At 39.3% G+C, this 16630-nt stretch overlaps 1 protein-coding gene across 4 annotated transcripts in view; it reads left to right on the forward strand.

Moving 5' to 3' along the window:
• LOC121325642 (calcium uptake protein 1, mitochondrial-like) overlaps positions 1–16630 on the forward strand; it is a 33513-nt gene that overhangs the window by 15603 nt on the left and 1280 nt on the right. For 2 of the 4 annotated variants that reach the window (XM_041268472.1, XM_041268473.1), the window contains exons 6-13: positions 857–868; positions 4297–4305; positions 5894–6008; positions 8918–9000; positions 9395–9592; positions 12720–12857; positions 14474–14582; positions 16475–16564. In XM_041268472.1, the coding sequence (XP_041124406.1) occupies positions 857–868; positions 4297–4305; positions 5894–6008; positions 8918–9000; positions 9395–9592; positions 12720–12857; positions 14474–14582; positions 16475–16564 (754 nt within the window). The remainder of the gene's footprint in view (positions 1–856; positions 869–4296; positions 4306–5893; positions 6009–8917; positions 9001–9394; positions 9593–12719; positions 12858–14473; positions 14583–16474; positions 16565–16630) is intronic. The other 2 variants (XM_041268474.1, XM_041268476.1) reach the window with 2 other exon arrangements.

Here is a 16630-nt window from a genome sequence, read left to right on the forward strand (position 1 = left end):
CTGTCTGTTACTTTAACACGGTCTGGGGGGGGGGGGGGGGGGGGGGGGGGGGGGGGGGGGTGGATATAATTTATTTGTTTTGTGCCAAGCCTTCCAATTCATGTTCCACTTAATAAACTGTTAAGAAACCTATCAGAAAGCAGTCAACCAGTTCTACTGGGAGCGACTGGGTTTTCATAAAGCATTTATTTCATTTTTTTGAGAAAGGAGTTTAAACAACCTTACTTCCTTTTTTAATACATGCTTCCAGACGAATGGAAGGCACAGTATAAAAGTTAGTTTTTATTTTTTTTGTTAATAAAGTCTAAGAATTATGAATTATTACTTAATATTGTATTTGATTATAATGTAAGCGTAGCGTGTGTTTTATTATTAATGCATCACACAAAAATGACAAAGGCCAGGACACTATTCTCAGTTGTAGCTGCTAAAAGTGTGTTGCTATTACTAATAGCATTGTTAACATTAAGGATTTACCAGTGGAGAATGTATTACTGATGCCACTCGAGTAACATTAGACATACGTGTACATGTAAGAATCCGCGTTTCCTCTATGCAGTGTACAACTGTTCAACAGTAAAATGTGTCTATCTCTATTTTGTGGATTGAGATGACCTCAAGCCTGCTGGTTTCAACACAAGATCAGCTATTTCCAGCCCTGGATTTTTGGTTTATAACCCCCCCCCCCCCCCCCAACAGAGACACTGCGAAGACTAAAACACCTATTTGTCTCTGTGACGCTTCTGATTTTGTGTTTTGTTTTTTGTGTGCTGCTCTCTTGTTGTCATAACCAATGAATCCCTGTTCTCTTCACTTCTCTTCCCCTCCTCCTGTACCGCCCTCACCCTCCCATCAGGAGTTTTGGCAGGTATGGGGCGTGTGAACTAAGCATGTATGTGTGGCCAGTGTGCACTGTCTCTGACCCAAGAAGCACTTTCAGAATCCATGAGGCATCATGGACACTGACCCAACTCTTCTCTCTTAAAATACTGATACATTTTGTGAGGATAAGCAATTGACTGCTTGCAATTTTCTCTTTAATATATAACACAATTTGTCCTGTTCACTGATTTGAAATTATTTTGTTGGATGAAAAATTCAATAAAACTATGACCTGTCTACCTGTCGGTTCTGAAAGTGCCAGACCAATCCATTATAAAAACAGGCATCTGTCTCCATGCTTTTTGCACCAGGGCTTCTGCCCAGCATGCTTTGCTCCCTCTGCCCGAGACTCCAGGAAAGACTGATGTCAAGTTGGCATTAGTGATGGGCAACATGACGATGTTCTCAGGTCTGTAGCACAAAATCACTTCTCTGCAGTCTGCAACAGAAATACAAAAAAAAAAAAGTAGATTAAAAATGAATTCATAAAAACTAAAACCTGCACTAATAGGCGTACCCAAGCAGCATGCACTTAAGTAATGCTTAAGTGCAGAATATACCAAGTTCTGTGGCACAGTTCTGCTGAAGTTGTTTTGTTGCTAGTGAATTGCTGCTGGTGTTGCTCCAGAGGATGCCAGTCTCTGTGCCATCCCTGTAACCTTTTCTGTATTTTGTTTTCAGAAATAAAAGTATATTTCTTTTCTGATCCGAGAGAGGGCAGGGAGGTGGGCAAATGTCTAAACATGTTGTAATGTGTCACAAACAGTACATTTACATGCAGTATGTGGATTATAAACTCTGTATATTGTGCTTCCGTGACCAGTGTGTTGTTCTTCTAGAATCCCCCAGTTTACATGCAACCTTGATTGTGTGCTGAGCACTGATAACACGTATGGACGGGAATTTCACGTAAACAACAAGGTGCCTCTTGCCCTGTCCTGTTGGGTGAATTCCCCCAGTATGCGCCATATACAGCAAAAAGGGATTTTTAGTATTCTGCATAATGCTGGCATGTACCACCTAGCAAAGGTGGCACACTCATATGAGGAATATGGCTGCTAATATACAGTTTAAATTGACTTTATATTTTACATAAGTATGCAGAATACTAATTATAATTTTACAATGCATAGAAACGTGCTGATTGAAATAATAAAAGCTGAACTCTTATCGTACATAACTACCTGTATTCAATGGGGGAAATTGCTGTAGCTCTGTGGTTCGTGACAATAACCCTAATTGCTGTAGCTAATTGTTTGCTTAGCGGTTACCTATTCTTTTAAGTTGGATTTATACCCTCTGTGTTAGACAAAAAGAATTGCTGCAGTGCTGTTTTCCCTAGGCTCATATGAGAACGCCTCATTTGCTGTTTTAGTCTGCATCCACATGCCTCTTGTGGCTAATGGAAGTAGCTGAAGATGTGCTCATTCACTGTAATGAGTCTGATTAGACCACCGAGAGCACTGTATGGTGCTGCTGTTGCCATAGGTGTATCTGGATCTTGTAGAATACAGTCTCAGAAGATGAATTAAATGCCAGATATGGCCATTATTTGTCTGGTACATTGGGCTCCCTGGTGGTGGGATAAAAAAAAACATTTAAGTGAGCAGGATGCTTAGTACAAGCTCAGGCTAGTTATTATATGGCAAACGTGTTTTATTTATTTATTTATTTTTATTGATGTCTCGTGTCAGGTTTCGGGTAATTCCTAATATCTATTTTAGTTATTGTTATTGCCTCGAGAAAATATAATGTGTTTGCCCTTTACCTAGCACAAGTGATGGCAGTCATGGCAGATTCCCTGCAACCAGTTTCCTCTTGAAATGTAGTGGTAGGGGGGAATAGTGTGCAATTTTAAAACCCATTTTCAGAAACCGGCAACACTGTCCTATTGAAACATTTTTCTTTGTCTTTTGTTCTGCCAAATCTCTGCAATGATAAGCAACTGCTGCTCCTGCAAATATCAATCCTAGATGCCTGTGCGGAGATCAAAGAAAGACCAAATGATATGTATTTTACAGCTGGAAACCCACTACAAGCGCGATATAGTTGTCAATGTTCTTTTTGCTTAAAATTTGAATGTTACAGTATTAAGCATTTTAACTTTGTAGCATCAATATCCACAGATACAAACTTTATGTGTTTTGGCAGCACATGTAATGAGAGGAAGCCCTGGTCTGAAACACTGGTTACGCTTATATAAATGTCCCATTGAAAAGCATATCAAAGTGTAATATTCACTTTGCAGGTTACTTTGCAACCACATTCCAACTGTGATGTATTTATTGTAAGCTAAAAAAAAAATAATAAAAAAGGCAAGGGATATTTAATTTAAATCACCTTCTAAGATAGATTTGAACGGCCTCACGTGTACATATCACCACCTATCACTGTAATTCAGTTTCTGTAACTTGTTTTAGGGTCTGCACACATGTCAGTGTAAGCACACAAAGGGGGCAAAAACATTTAATTGAGAAAGTTTGAAAGAAAACCTTCAGGGGGATTGCTGGATAAGAGAGGGGTTTTGTGTCCATTACTCACGGCTAGTGGTGTGGCTTAAGATTGGATCTTACTGAGGAGAAAACAATCCACTGATTAACATCACAGTCCCTCCACAAAGCCCTTGAGTTAGCACTCCAGAGCAATCATCTGGATGAACTCTTAAAATCTTTTAAAATAAATAATAATTGGGATTCGTGCAGTTGTTTTTGTTAGGGAGCTTTATTTTATTGAATATTTTCTAAAAAAAAAAAATAAATCAAACACTATTTGTACAAAAATATTTGAACACCAGAAATGACTCGTAACGTACATTATTAAGGGCCCCTAATAACAGCAAGAGAAAATGATTCTGGTTGTAGAGTTAACAGTATTTAAGATTCATGTACCCTTTTACTTGAGTCATGATGCAATGTAATAAACTACCTCATAAAGGAATGGGTAGAAAGAAATTTCTACATGTGGGGGTTTGGTGCAGTGCTTGACTTTTAATGGCAATAGTTTTAATTATTATACATGCTGATTTCTAAAATACGTGCCCTCTTTTCATTGTGCTAAAGAGGTTCCTAATCACCTCTGTGATTAGACACCAGACAGCAGTAAAGTAACCTCAACAGTACAGTGATAAAGGGACCAGTGATAATGCTGCTAACACCGGTAATACCAGCAGTGATAATGCTGCTAATGCTGGTAATACCGGTACTAGAGATTGGTTTATTTTTTCTTTTTTATACTTGTGGTCAATGAATGCAGTGCAATGAGTTTCCACTTTATCCGAGGTCTTTCTCAGCAATTACAACCCTGGCCTATTGCTAGCAGTTTGCTGCTATCTCCTTTAAATGTTTCTCTATGTATTGTAAGTTGAGACTTTAATCAGTTTTCTTTCCTTCCCCTCCTCTGTAATGGAATCCACAGCACACAGAGGTAACCAACTGGGGGGGGGGGGTCTGTGCTTAAACCAGACCTTGGCATGCAGTGTATGTGTCAGGGTGTGTGTGGGGGATTGTACAGTAGTTACCGTTCTCTATAGTCTTTTCCTGTAGAAAGTTGCATCTTTCCTTGTCTGGCCTGCTGTATGAACTGTTTTTGCATTGCATGTTTTTTGTTCTTGTGTGTTTCTTTTTCTATTTGTCTCTTTTATGTTCTTGTTTGTGTAGAGCCTTTTCTAAGTGTAACTGTTTGCACTCTTAAAGCGCTGAACGGAAAAAGAAGAGTCAACTACTGTTTTGCAAACATTTGCAAATCCCTCCCCCCTGTTTTATCAAATGTGCTGGTTGCATTGCCAAGCACGTAGCCCTCTTTATGTTGAAGCTGGCAGGTACGTTTTCTGGAGGGAGAGTGATGCTGACCTAAATACGTTAGAACTGGGATGCCCCATCTGTTCTGCTCTGGAAATGTTACAGTGAGCATTTTGATTTATACTGGTTGTCAAGCTCAAGAATGCATTTTGTGATGGAGCTGTCTGGCTACAGGATTGTGACTTTAAGCATTGTGTGGTTTGCCTAACTCACTGTATAATGTCTCAGTCAAGGTTATTATGATCCCATGAATGGTGAAAATGTGAGATTACCTCCCACTCCTCTAAACCCAAAAAACTCCCCTTCAGTCCGATAAAACATGCTCAGGGCATTACTAAAAATATTAGGATGTTGCATCCGAGTTGATCTGCTCTGCTTGTTATCTTCAGATGTATATTGCCCCTGGCATTTCTTCAACATTTCCTGGGTACTGAGGTGGCTTATATGTGGTACTATACATATGAGAACTGCACGGTAACAGATGTCCATAAGATTTAGCAGAATAATTTTACCCCTTTTTTTTTTCCCCCAAGAGGGAGGTTCTAATAATTAGTAGTCAAAGTGTCTTGAACACCAGGTGCTTCAAACACTTAAGAGGCAGCCGTTGTCGACGCTTGAGCAGTGACGTGCACGGTTTAACCAGTAAGCTTTCAAGGTGCGGACCACTAGAATTAAACACTACAAGACTGGCGATAGCCTGACTAGAGAATTCTAATTTGACGCCGTTTCTAAGAAATGCAGAAATCAAGGAAAAAACACAGTTATGAAATGCTGCTGGGTGTCGGTGTTTAAATGTAAAAATCCCAGGAATTCTTTTTTTTTCAGTGGAGCAGTCAGCAAGTATTTTTATAATAAAATCCTAGATATTCAAACTGTTCACCAATATAGGCAGCTTTTGGGAGGGGGTTATTTGGGTGTTTGTCATACAGAACCACAATAGGTACTTCAAGAGCTTGACCACGAGAGACTATCTACAGTAAATTTGATGCACAGACAAAAAGAGAGTCCAATGTATCTTCAATACCAGATTTTGTAATGTGTGGGGGAAGGGGGAGGGCTTGTAGACAAGGTTTTTTATACTACCTTTCTCTTGGTTTTGATAATGGGGTTACCTTGCACCATCATTGGTGATAATCGTGTTTTTTTTACTGTGCTAACTGCTGTACTAACTTTTATTTTTTTCTGTTTTTGTTTCCTTGTTTGTGCCATAACAGAAGCTTTCCCAGGAGCGAGAGAAGTTTGCGGACGAGGACAGTATATTTCACAGTCTGGGCGAGTGCGGGCTCATCTCCTTTGCAGATTACATATTCCTCACCACCGTTCTCTCCAGTAAGTAGCAATGCTGGGTGATGAATGGGACTTAATGGCTTGTAACACTTCCCCATGCTTGGTGAGCGCTCGTGCAGACGCACACACACACACACACACACACACACACACACACACACACACAAGAACGCTGTGATTCATGACTGCCCTAATTGCGCAGGTTACTATCAAAGTGGACGACCTTCATTTTTAATTTTTTTTTTTAAATAATGTATTCATGTAAGAACCCTGCTGTAATGTTTCAAAACCGGCAGCCATTTAATGAAGCGTTTCCTTCTGGTGCGTTCCAGTCGATGCATTGCACTGGAGTTGGAACAGTAGAAGTAAAATCAAAGTGGACCTATAAATTACATCTGCAGTGCTTGCCTGATGTTAATTCTGTTTGAATTTGTTTCCCTTCCTTCTTGTTTCTTGTTCCGAGACAAGCCTGTACACACAACTCCCAAATACATTAAATTCCGTGAGTGGAACTGCAGTGTGAAGCTTCATAAGAAAACGAAATCCATATTAAAATGTAACATGTTTTTAAAAACCTCCATTGTCAGACACACACACACACACACACACACACACTGTTCCTTAAACTAAAACGCTTCAGAGGAGACATCCTCAGAAACACATCTCCTTAGTGGACCCATAAAAAAGAAGTTACAACAGCAGGTAGCAGAGTTAGACAGACACGACTGCAGCCTTTCTGAAATGAAGGAGAGCTGTGCTGTTTAGTGTTGACCAACCAACAGAATTAGAGTGACTATATGATCCTGTGTTTTGAAGTTATACGTACGCCTGTAATAAAGACAAAAACATATATAGGTACTCAGTCGATCTCTGTTACAAAAACTGTGCATTTGTTCAACAATTCTGAGTTAAACTCCCTCTCCTAATGTGGTAAATCCTTATATATATATATATATATATATATATATATATATATATATATATATATATATATATATATATATATATATATAAAGCACTTGGATCTCTTTGATTCCAAACAATATCACTTAGCATGGCTGAAAGAGAAAGAATAAAATTCATAGTAACAGGTTACAGACTCCAAGAGAGAGAGAGTTACATGAAACTGCCCTCCTTACTTAGATGTGATATGGGCAGGACTTCAAGAGTAAGTTATGCCTGATTGCTCTGTCAAGTAGCACAGCTGTCAGGTAGGGTATATATTTTAGGTTCAGGTTAGCCCCTAATACAGGATTGCTCAAGCCAGGGTGGGCAGGTGGCAAGGGGGCTAGGAACATGCTGCCAGATACATAACATGGTCATTAAGGCCATTCCTGTTCTTCTTTATCCTTCAAAAATGAAAAAGGGTTTTTTTTTTTCTTTAGGTGGATCCCTAGGCCCCCCTGTATTTCCAATCCCTGAATAATAGCCAGATTAATGTGGAGTTAAAAAGGGTGTCTGTATTTGCATCATTAACATAGACCCCAATGCCCCACTGTCTGTATTGATTGGTATTGAGCATACAACCGGTTTCATTCAATTGATGCACGCACTTGCATCAGTGCTCTCAATTTACTCAATCAAAGTATCAATGCTCTCAATTTACTCAATCAAAGTAATTGAATTCATTTACATGGAGTGTTAAATTGAGTTTGAAAAAAAAACAAACCAGCATCCTGAATCGCTGGAAATTGTTGTTGCCGGGATCTCATCAAATACAGCAAGAAGCATACACAGCCCCCCCACCCCCAGTGTATATAAAATTGTGACATCCCAAGCAGACCCTAGATTTTCCAAATGCAATTACTCACCATAGTGAAAACAGACTCTCTTGACTGGTGGACTGTATTCTATGTTGTACACTAACACATGTGCATTTCAGAATTTCAGTACTGTTTAAAGCAAATTTCAGTACTGATGCAAAATTTGATGTGTGTGTGTGTGTGTGTGTATATATATATATATATATATATATATATATATATATATATATATATATATATAATGTGTGTGTGTATATTTCTGCATTGATCTTCATTAAATGTCAAGCCCTGCAGTGCACCGTTACGAACAATAAATACTGTCTTAGGAAACATACTGGATTTCTAGGTAGGTTCTCATTTTTAAATTTTTGAATGACTGAGTCATTTAAATGCAAAGTACTCTCAAACTGAAGTGTTATCTAACATCTGCGGGATTCTCTGCAATTAACTAAGGATCATTACACAGCAGCAGGAGGTGTGTTTGTAGGATATCCTTGTCTCTGCATACAGAACCGTATAAAACGTATTGCACATATGGTTAAGGACAGCAGTGCTGGAAGCTTGGGTAGAGAATTCACCTTCTCTATTTGGCAATCAAGAATGCAGAACTTAATGTAAGCATGTGTCTCATTTTTAATTAGTTGCCAGATTTATAAAAATAAATAAAATAAAATAGAAAGCAATTAGACAGGTCACACTGACAGCACCTTCAAAAAATGCATCAACAACAACTTCCACTGTGTTGAAAATACTGACAGCAGGTGTTCATAATCACATATTTTTGTGAAAACCACTGTGCAAAAAGTATTGTAAAAACAGCGCAGAAGATGGCGTATATGAAAATGATAAAAGCATGACAAAAGAGTCCACAGTGCACTAGATAAAACATCTGCTGTAACATCACAACTCCTTGAAAGATGGGTAGTAATTGTTTCACCTGCTTGCAAACTCTTTACAATGGCAATAAAACCAAGGCTACAGAATACATTGTGAAATTTGAGTTTTTATTTTGCTTTTAAACAAGATTAGTCATTCAGTCAGCATAAAAAAAGGAAAGGTTTGGGGATTCTTTTTTTTGTTTTTGTTTTGGTAAGTCCTTGAAGTCCAGGTGACTTTTATAGCTTTTGTATCTGAACTGTAGCCCCAGTTTTGTAGTTTTCACACTCTATTGATCTGACTCTCTTTTAGCTCCTCAAAGGAATTTTGAAATCGCCTTCAAGATGTTTGATCTGAACGGAGATGGGGAAGTAGACATGGAGGAGTTTGAACAGGTAAGCTTTGGCGCACCTGTGACACCCCCTGCATTCCTCACACATCTTTTTGTTCACTACTTTTATTTTAACCATGACTCAGATGATTCTCATTTTACTTGCCTCAGCACTAGACATTCAATTCCTGTACTTCACCCCACCGGCCCGACATTTCTTCCATTGGATGCACCTGGATCCTGTTACTGAAGGAAGTGCAGTCTGCATTTGATCCAGCATGGTGCCGCACCTTCATGCATTGTAACTATAGTTAAGCCACCCAAGCATAAGAACCCTTCCTGTCATCCACTCACTCTGAAAAGCTGGGGTGTAAGGAGAGAATGAAAACGGCCCAGGCGATTGGCCCTATGCCCTTGTAGAATGCTGTAAAAGCTCTCCTGCTCTCCCCTCCACTCAGGTGCAGAGCATCATTCGCTCGCAGACCAGCATGGGCATGAGGCACCGGGACCGCTCCACCACAGGAAACACCCTCAAAATGGCCTTCAGCTCCGCCCTCACCACCTACTTCTTCGGGGCGGAGCTCAAGGGCAAGCTGACCATCAAGAACTTCCTGGAGTTCCAGCGCAGACTGCAGCACGACGTCCTGAAACTGGAGGTGACTCGGCGACTGCAGCTTTCGTTCGTTTCACCAGCAGTGTGTTTTATTGATTTAGCGCTCGATCTCAATGCTCTTTCCACGCACATGATGGTTTAACCAGAACTAAAGAATGAATTATAGAAATTTCAGAATAACAGTAATAATAATGATAACAACAGTTCACAAAATAAATATTTGAAGTGAATAAGAAAAATAGATATAACTCAGCGACTAAAAACACAGAAATTAGTCCTGTCCTAAGTAAAATAGAAAGAAACAGAATGTTTCAAAGTCAGGTTAAAATTGATTAATCTTGACTACTAAAATATTGACCACCGCAGTTTCTCTAATAGAAAAAAGCAGCGAGTTACACAATCTGGGGACATTATAACTAAACGCACTTCCTCTATTAAGAGGATTCAGTACTCTGCTTACCCAAATAATACTGCAAAATCCTATCGCCAAAAACTGGGCAGAATTGGTGTAATTGGTGTTTTATTTATTTAGTATGTATTTGCACAGTGCTTCATCAGTATTTCGCCTTTTGATAATCTCATTTAGGTTAATTCATGGTTAGTCAGTATTGACAGTAAATTGTACACACACTATATTCTCCTGTGTAAGGGTCCTTCACTGATTCACTGTTTTCAGTATCTCACAGTTTTTTATGTTTATGTTAGATGGTAGGTCAAGAACACAATTTATTTAAATACAATTTATCTTTATTTATTTATTTTTGTATTTGTTTTTACAAGAGGAGCAGGTATGCCTTGTTGATAAGCATTAAACACATAGATATTGCAGAATATTGAATAGCATAAAATTCAAATTCCCTTCCATCTCAAAACTGAGGCAATCACATGGTAAATAAAACCTATCTTCTCAAATTCACAGAAAATGGACTTGGATTTCATTTTGTTTTTTTCCTTTTTGTTGTCATACACATAAAACGTAGAATTGGTCTCTAAACCATAACAGGATCTACTAAAACTAATTTGTGGACCCAATCGAGTCAAAGCAGTCAATATTACAGACCCTTTTACTGTCCTTTTAATCAAGTTGCAATTGGCAAGTTGAGATTTTCTGACTGCTACGAAAAAATATTTATTTTCCAGTGAATATTTCTTGAGGGCAGTCAGATAGAGTCAGAGCAAAGAAGTGAAAGTCCGTAGATCCTGGGTTTGAATCCCTGATTGACACTGCTGTCTCTCCTGTGACATTTAACAAACCGCTTATTCTAAAATGTTAAATATAACAACGTTAAAACCCAGATTTATGAAGTGGCACGGAAGCACAGCTTGAGAGCTCAGAGTAGCAGACTTTAGTCCCTATAGGTCCGTATTGTAGTGTTACTGGGGTTGGTCAGCTCCCGTCTTGGCCACTGCTTTAAGGAGCACCAGTCTGGTTTTAACATGCTCAAAACATGTTTGCTGGGCAACGGAAAAAATGTAAAAGCACTTCTTTCCATCTCTAATAAAACACAATACTCACAGTTCACCTAAGATTCAGTATCTGTAGATTTATAATTAATATTAATTGTGTACAAAAATAAAGTTCCCCTCTCTTGATGTAGCTCATATAGTATTGTTTGCAGCAGTATGCTTTTTGGTGCATTGGTAATGCTGATCTGTTAGTATAAATAGAGTGACTAATAGCTACACGGAATGTTCAGTTGATTAGAAATTAGTGTTTGACTCACTGGATTCTATTTTAATTATCTAAACGTTGGTGGATAATTTAAATGATGCCCTGAAATAATTTTATGGTCCATATATTACTGTGTTTTCTTTTCATAAAGTAGTGGTACTGGTTAGGTTTTCTCTAGGGGGAAAGCAGGATTAATCACTCTGAAACCGGCGTGTGCGAAAACGATTCACACCTCCTGGCAGTCAGTGGTATGAAATCAGACGGGTACAGAAGAAATCAAAATGGGAAGAATGCAGTTGTGCTATTTATAAGTTGACGCAGGCCCCTGAGTAAAAGCCAGATTACTTCTCTGTGAAAGCACTTGTTGTGAGAGGAGAGACAGAAAACCACAAGAGGCTGCCATCAAGGTGTCAGGATGCTTCACAGTGATTACTCACGCTTTACCATGCTTTCACCAGGATCTTTATAAAATGGACACATTGCAGGGCTACATTTGATTAGATTCTATAGCATATTTATTCCAAGAATCCCTCAATCTCGATTCCCTCTCCACTTGATGCTGTGAGTTTTTTAACTTCAGAAATGCAGAAGGGCATTCCCTGCTCTGCTTATGAAGAGGGTCTCTCTCACTGAGCCTGCCAGTCAGATGGCTCAGCCCTATCTACCCCCTTGCTCCCCCCCTCCTGTTTACTTGAAACTGACGCTTTTGAGATGAATGTCTCTTCTTTGGGTACTTGTCTGGTTCAAAGGAAGCAGGTTGGTTTAGAGGGGTTGTCAAAAACAGAGCAGCTCTACGTGCTTGGATTGCTGACTATTTCTCTACATTGATTTTTTTGATCATGCTTTATTCTTCTCCACTGTTTCTCTAATTTGCTTGTCACTTATGAATTAGCCTGAATCACTCAGACTCTGCCTTGCCTTTTTTTTTTCTTCTATTGCTGTTTCTGAAGTTTAAAAGGGTTAATGCGTCAAAAGCAGCAGAATAACTTGTCGATGAATTAAAGGCAAATCATTTTGGACACTCAGTACTATCTGGGACCATTCCATCTCAAGATCAAGGCTTTCTCTAATGCTACTGTTCTAGCTGCTGGCTGTTTGAGTGTAAATTAATGTTGACTTTAAACGACATTCTTCCACTTTGCTCCTGCAGTGTAGAGCTCAGTTGGAGGGACAGCGGGTATTTTTTCTGGTGCTGCACGAACAGATTATTCGATTGTTCATATTAAACGCAGCACATAAATCAGGTGAGGGTCATTGTTGTTGATTAGGCTAATTTACCATTCAAATTGAAGAAACAGCTGCTTGTATTTGTGATAATTGCTGCTTGTCTTAGACTGTAGAGAACACCACACAGTGTTGAGATCAATAAAATACATGCTTATCCACTGGTGGTTTCACAGACTGATTCTTGCTAATCACAGTGTGTGAAATCAGTCAAAACTGTCCTTGTAGATTTGGATTTTACACTAACCTGTTTCTCTCTCTCTCTGTCTCCCAGTTTGAGCGCAATGACCCAGTAGATGGTCGAATCACAGAGCGCCAATTTGGCAGAATGCTGCTGGCCTACAGCGGAGTCCAGTCCCGCAAACTCACAGTGATGCTGAAAAACCTCAAGAAGCAGTTCAAAGACGGGCCGGTATGTATCCGAAAAATATAAGCATTCCTATAACAGAGTGTTGACGGGGTGTAAGGTCTAGACTGTAGGAAGCGCTAACCTCCAGCTAGCATTGGGACAGGTGATTAAATGCAAACCAGTTGAGCAGCGTGGCTTTTGTTTATCATTTTTTCTCTATGACTCCGACCCCTGTATTGGTCACTCAGAATGCTGGAACACACACATACACAAGTGCAGGTCAATTTTAAAATTCTTTCAAAAGTGTGTGTGTGTATGTGATGTAGATAGCCTATAATGTATGTCAGTAACCCAACCCTTCCAGCTACATGCTTATAAACACTGTGCAAAACCCTCTGTCGCAGCTGGATGGCTGTATGCAGAAACATAATCTGTGCCAATGAATTTCAAAACCTCCCAGATCACGCACTGGGGACTGTAAGTGAGGCTGGAAAGAAAGTGCTGCTTGAATAGAAAACTACAGACGAGCGTTCCCTCCAAAGCCTGGCAGCGAGAGCGCAAAGCAGATCAATTTATTGAAATCATTTCACGCTGAGGTGACAGTTCTTGTAATCCATCATTAGATGATGACAGGACTCTCTCTCCCTCTCTCTGGTACCCCCCCCCCCCCCCCATCTTGAATATAATAGTATGCCCTATTTCAGACTGTGCTGCAGTCAGATAAAGGTAAAAAAAATATGTACAAATAAGCATTCAGGGTTTATTAACTTAATTGAAAAAGCAAAAGAATTTCAGATATCCTTGCTGGTGCATTGAGGTATGGGCTGCAGTAGAGATTTCTTTTGATAAAACCGTTTATTGTTTTTTGTCAATCCTATCATTTTATCAGTTTTTCACCCATGCACAATAATTATTCAAATAATAATAATAATAATAATAATAATAATAATAATAATAATAATAATAATCAAATGAATGCCTGTGGTAGTTCTTTAAAAGCGCAGGCAAGATGAGGGTGATAAACATTAATTAGCAAATGTTCCTGCTGGCGCATGGTGGTCTGCTTTGGACGACCAACAGTTGCTCAGTTTGTCTGTTTTTGAAGACAAAAGTTCTGGTTAGCATTTTCAGGGTATGCATATTTTTCAAATTCAAAGCACAGGATTAAAAAGGATTAAAAAGGCACAGTGTTGTGTTGTCATAACTGCAAGTTCCAGAATAGGGAAGAAAGTGGACTGATAGAACTGCTCTCCCTGTAGGGGTATTCTCTTGAAAGCAAAAAGATGCTTTGCCATGGAATAGTGGCAATATGCTTTTAAATACCCCTAGGAGCGCTGACCAGTTAGTAGCAGTTGTGAAGGTGTTGGTGCCGTGGAACCCCGACACTGCTCAGAATAGCACCCCGCCTTGCCACCACCCCCAATCTGTATTTAATAATGGATTGAGTGTTTTAACCCACAAGCCCTTCCTAGACCCATGTGCTTTTACCATTGAGCTATTCTGTGGTACAGGAGCCATTATTGCTAAGATACAGTTAACATGCAAAAGGATACCAATGCACTTTGAACTTGAGGACAGATCCCTCTTAGCCTAAGATGGGAGTGAGCATGTCTAGACAACACACTGGATTGTTTTCACATATCCTTTTCAATATATGTAAGTATTTTTTTTCTTTGCAGGGAATAACATTTGATGAGGTGGAGAATTTCTTTACCTTCTTGAAGAATGTGAACGATGTGGACACAGCTCTGAGTTTTTACCACATGGCTGGAGCCTCCATTGATAAAGGTACCGAGCACAGCATCATTATTGATGCATCATTATTGTCTGTTTCCTGTTAAATGCACTCAGCCTATCGCTCTCAAGGGCTCAGTTTTCCACTATGGGCAAACTGCCCATGTTACACACTTATTATGGAGAGGGCAATTTGCCTACGATTTGCTGCTACCTTCAGCTCTCTTTCATTAGTCCCATTCATGTCTAGGAGATGGTGATGGTGTATGTGGTAGGATCCCAAGTAGAATTGTGAGCCCCATCAGATAGTCATTTAAAATGGGATCATCCTCAATAAAGAAGTTTACTTTGCTGTGCTCTGATCTGAGTCACGGGTGTGAAACTTTGAGTGTTTCCAAGTACAGTTTAACATGAAGTCCTGTTATCTGTCGTGTACAGGAGCTTATCTTGGCTTTCTTCAATACACCCAGATGCAATTACAGCTGGTCAATGACATGAGCTTTCTGTGTACTTGGCAGAGCTCTCTGCCCAGTTAAAGAAAATTGGGTTCATGTCCGCAGCCTTTTTGAAGCAGATAAGCCTTTACCATTATTTTTAATTTATTGTTCTGTCCTGCAAGTCTACCAGTAGCTTTAATCAACTTCAAAATGAAATTATATCAGTATTGACTTTTTTTAAATGTGGATTTCTCCAAGGATATTAAATTAGATACTGACGCTATTTAGGAACATATTATAGCACGTAAGAAACTTTACAAATAAGAGGCGGCCTGTCGGCCAATCAGTGTTTGTCCCGTTCTTAGTATCTAGGGTGATCTCAAACCTTTGGGTCTTAAAGGATCCCAATAATTTAGTATCAACAATGTGACTAGGTAACCCACTCCATCCCCTCGCCACTCTGCAAACAGACAACCATACTAGGAGATACTACTTCACACAAAGTGGATTCAATGAAATTTGAAACTAAACAGTCTTGAACAGTAACATGAGTACAAAACATTCTTTAAGTAGCCTGAGTCTGCTGAAGTGATGAATTTAAAGTGCAATACAAAATGCATTTCTGTTGTGCTTCTTTGCTAGAATCTGAAAAAACAACAAGAAAAAATAAAAATAATAATGCAGCCATTGTATTCAGTCCTTGTTAAAATGGTTTTATATTGACATTAACACATTATCTTCAGTTGGAATCTTTGCATTGCACATAGTGCCACTGGTGGTGGAGTAGTAAAACTGCAGTTTCTTTGATTGGCCTTCAAACTGAGCATGCAGTGTTACATGTGCAGATCTCGTACTACATCTTTAAGAGACAAGCCTTAGAAAGCTATGTGGCGCAAGCAAAGTAATGGCACTGTCAGGTTATCATTTTAAAAGCCTTGAATAGACAGTGATGGTGAAGCCGGAACGTTTCCATGAGTTTAGCACCAAATTGCAAAGGAGCTAAATTGTGCCAGCAGAGCTCCCTGTTTGATTAAACAAAACGGACACTTTTCATAAAGATGCCACTAACCAGCACAGATCAGTAATCATTCTGGATTCATCTAGTGTGTTTTTCCCTGCTTTAAAAATCAATTGAGAGAAACCCATTTGGCTGAGCACTGTCTGCTGCCTCTGTTTCATATTTCTTACCCTAATGTATAGAGTATGCCCTGGGTGTTCCTTGTTGAGAGACACTCCATTTTGCAGCAAGGGCCACAATCGATTTGTTACAGGCAGATAATGCATTCACTTTCTGCAACGTTATTTACGTTGTTTTCCTCATCCAGCAAAATACAATCTAAAATATTTGTGCATTCAGAGCTGTTCATAAGAGATGTGATAAACAATGTACCCCAATTGATGATATCTTTACTGGTGTCCCTGGGTGAAGACCTTGAGTGTGTAGCTGAGGCTCCAGCTGCATTGATTTTGATGCACCATCTCCTCTCTCTTTCTCTCTCTTTCTCTCAGCGACGATGAAGCAGGTCGCCAGAACTGTGGCGAAGGTGGAGTTGTCTGACCATGTCTGTGACGTTGTCTTTGCACTGTTTGACTGTGATGGTAAGTAAACTAATTGTACTATTAATAATACATATAACCATTGTATTTAATACGCCGTTATCTGTC

The sequence above is a fragment of the Polyodon spathula genome, chromosome 13 (assembly GCF_017654505.1).
Source record: "Polyodon spathula isolate WHYD16114869_AA chromosome 13, ASM1765450v1, whole genome shotgun sequence".
NCBI classification, from domain to species: Eukaryota; Metazoa; Chordata; class Actinopteri; order Acipenseriformes; family Polyodontidae; genus Polyodon; species Polyodon spathula.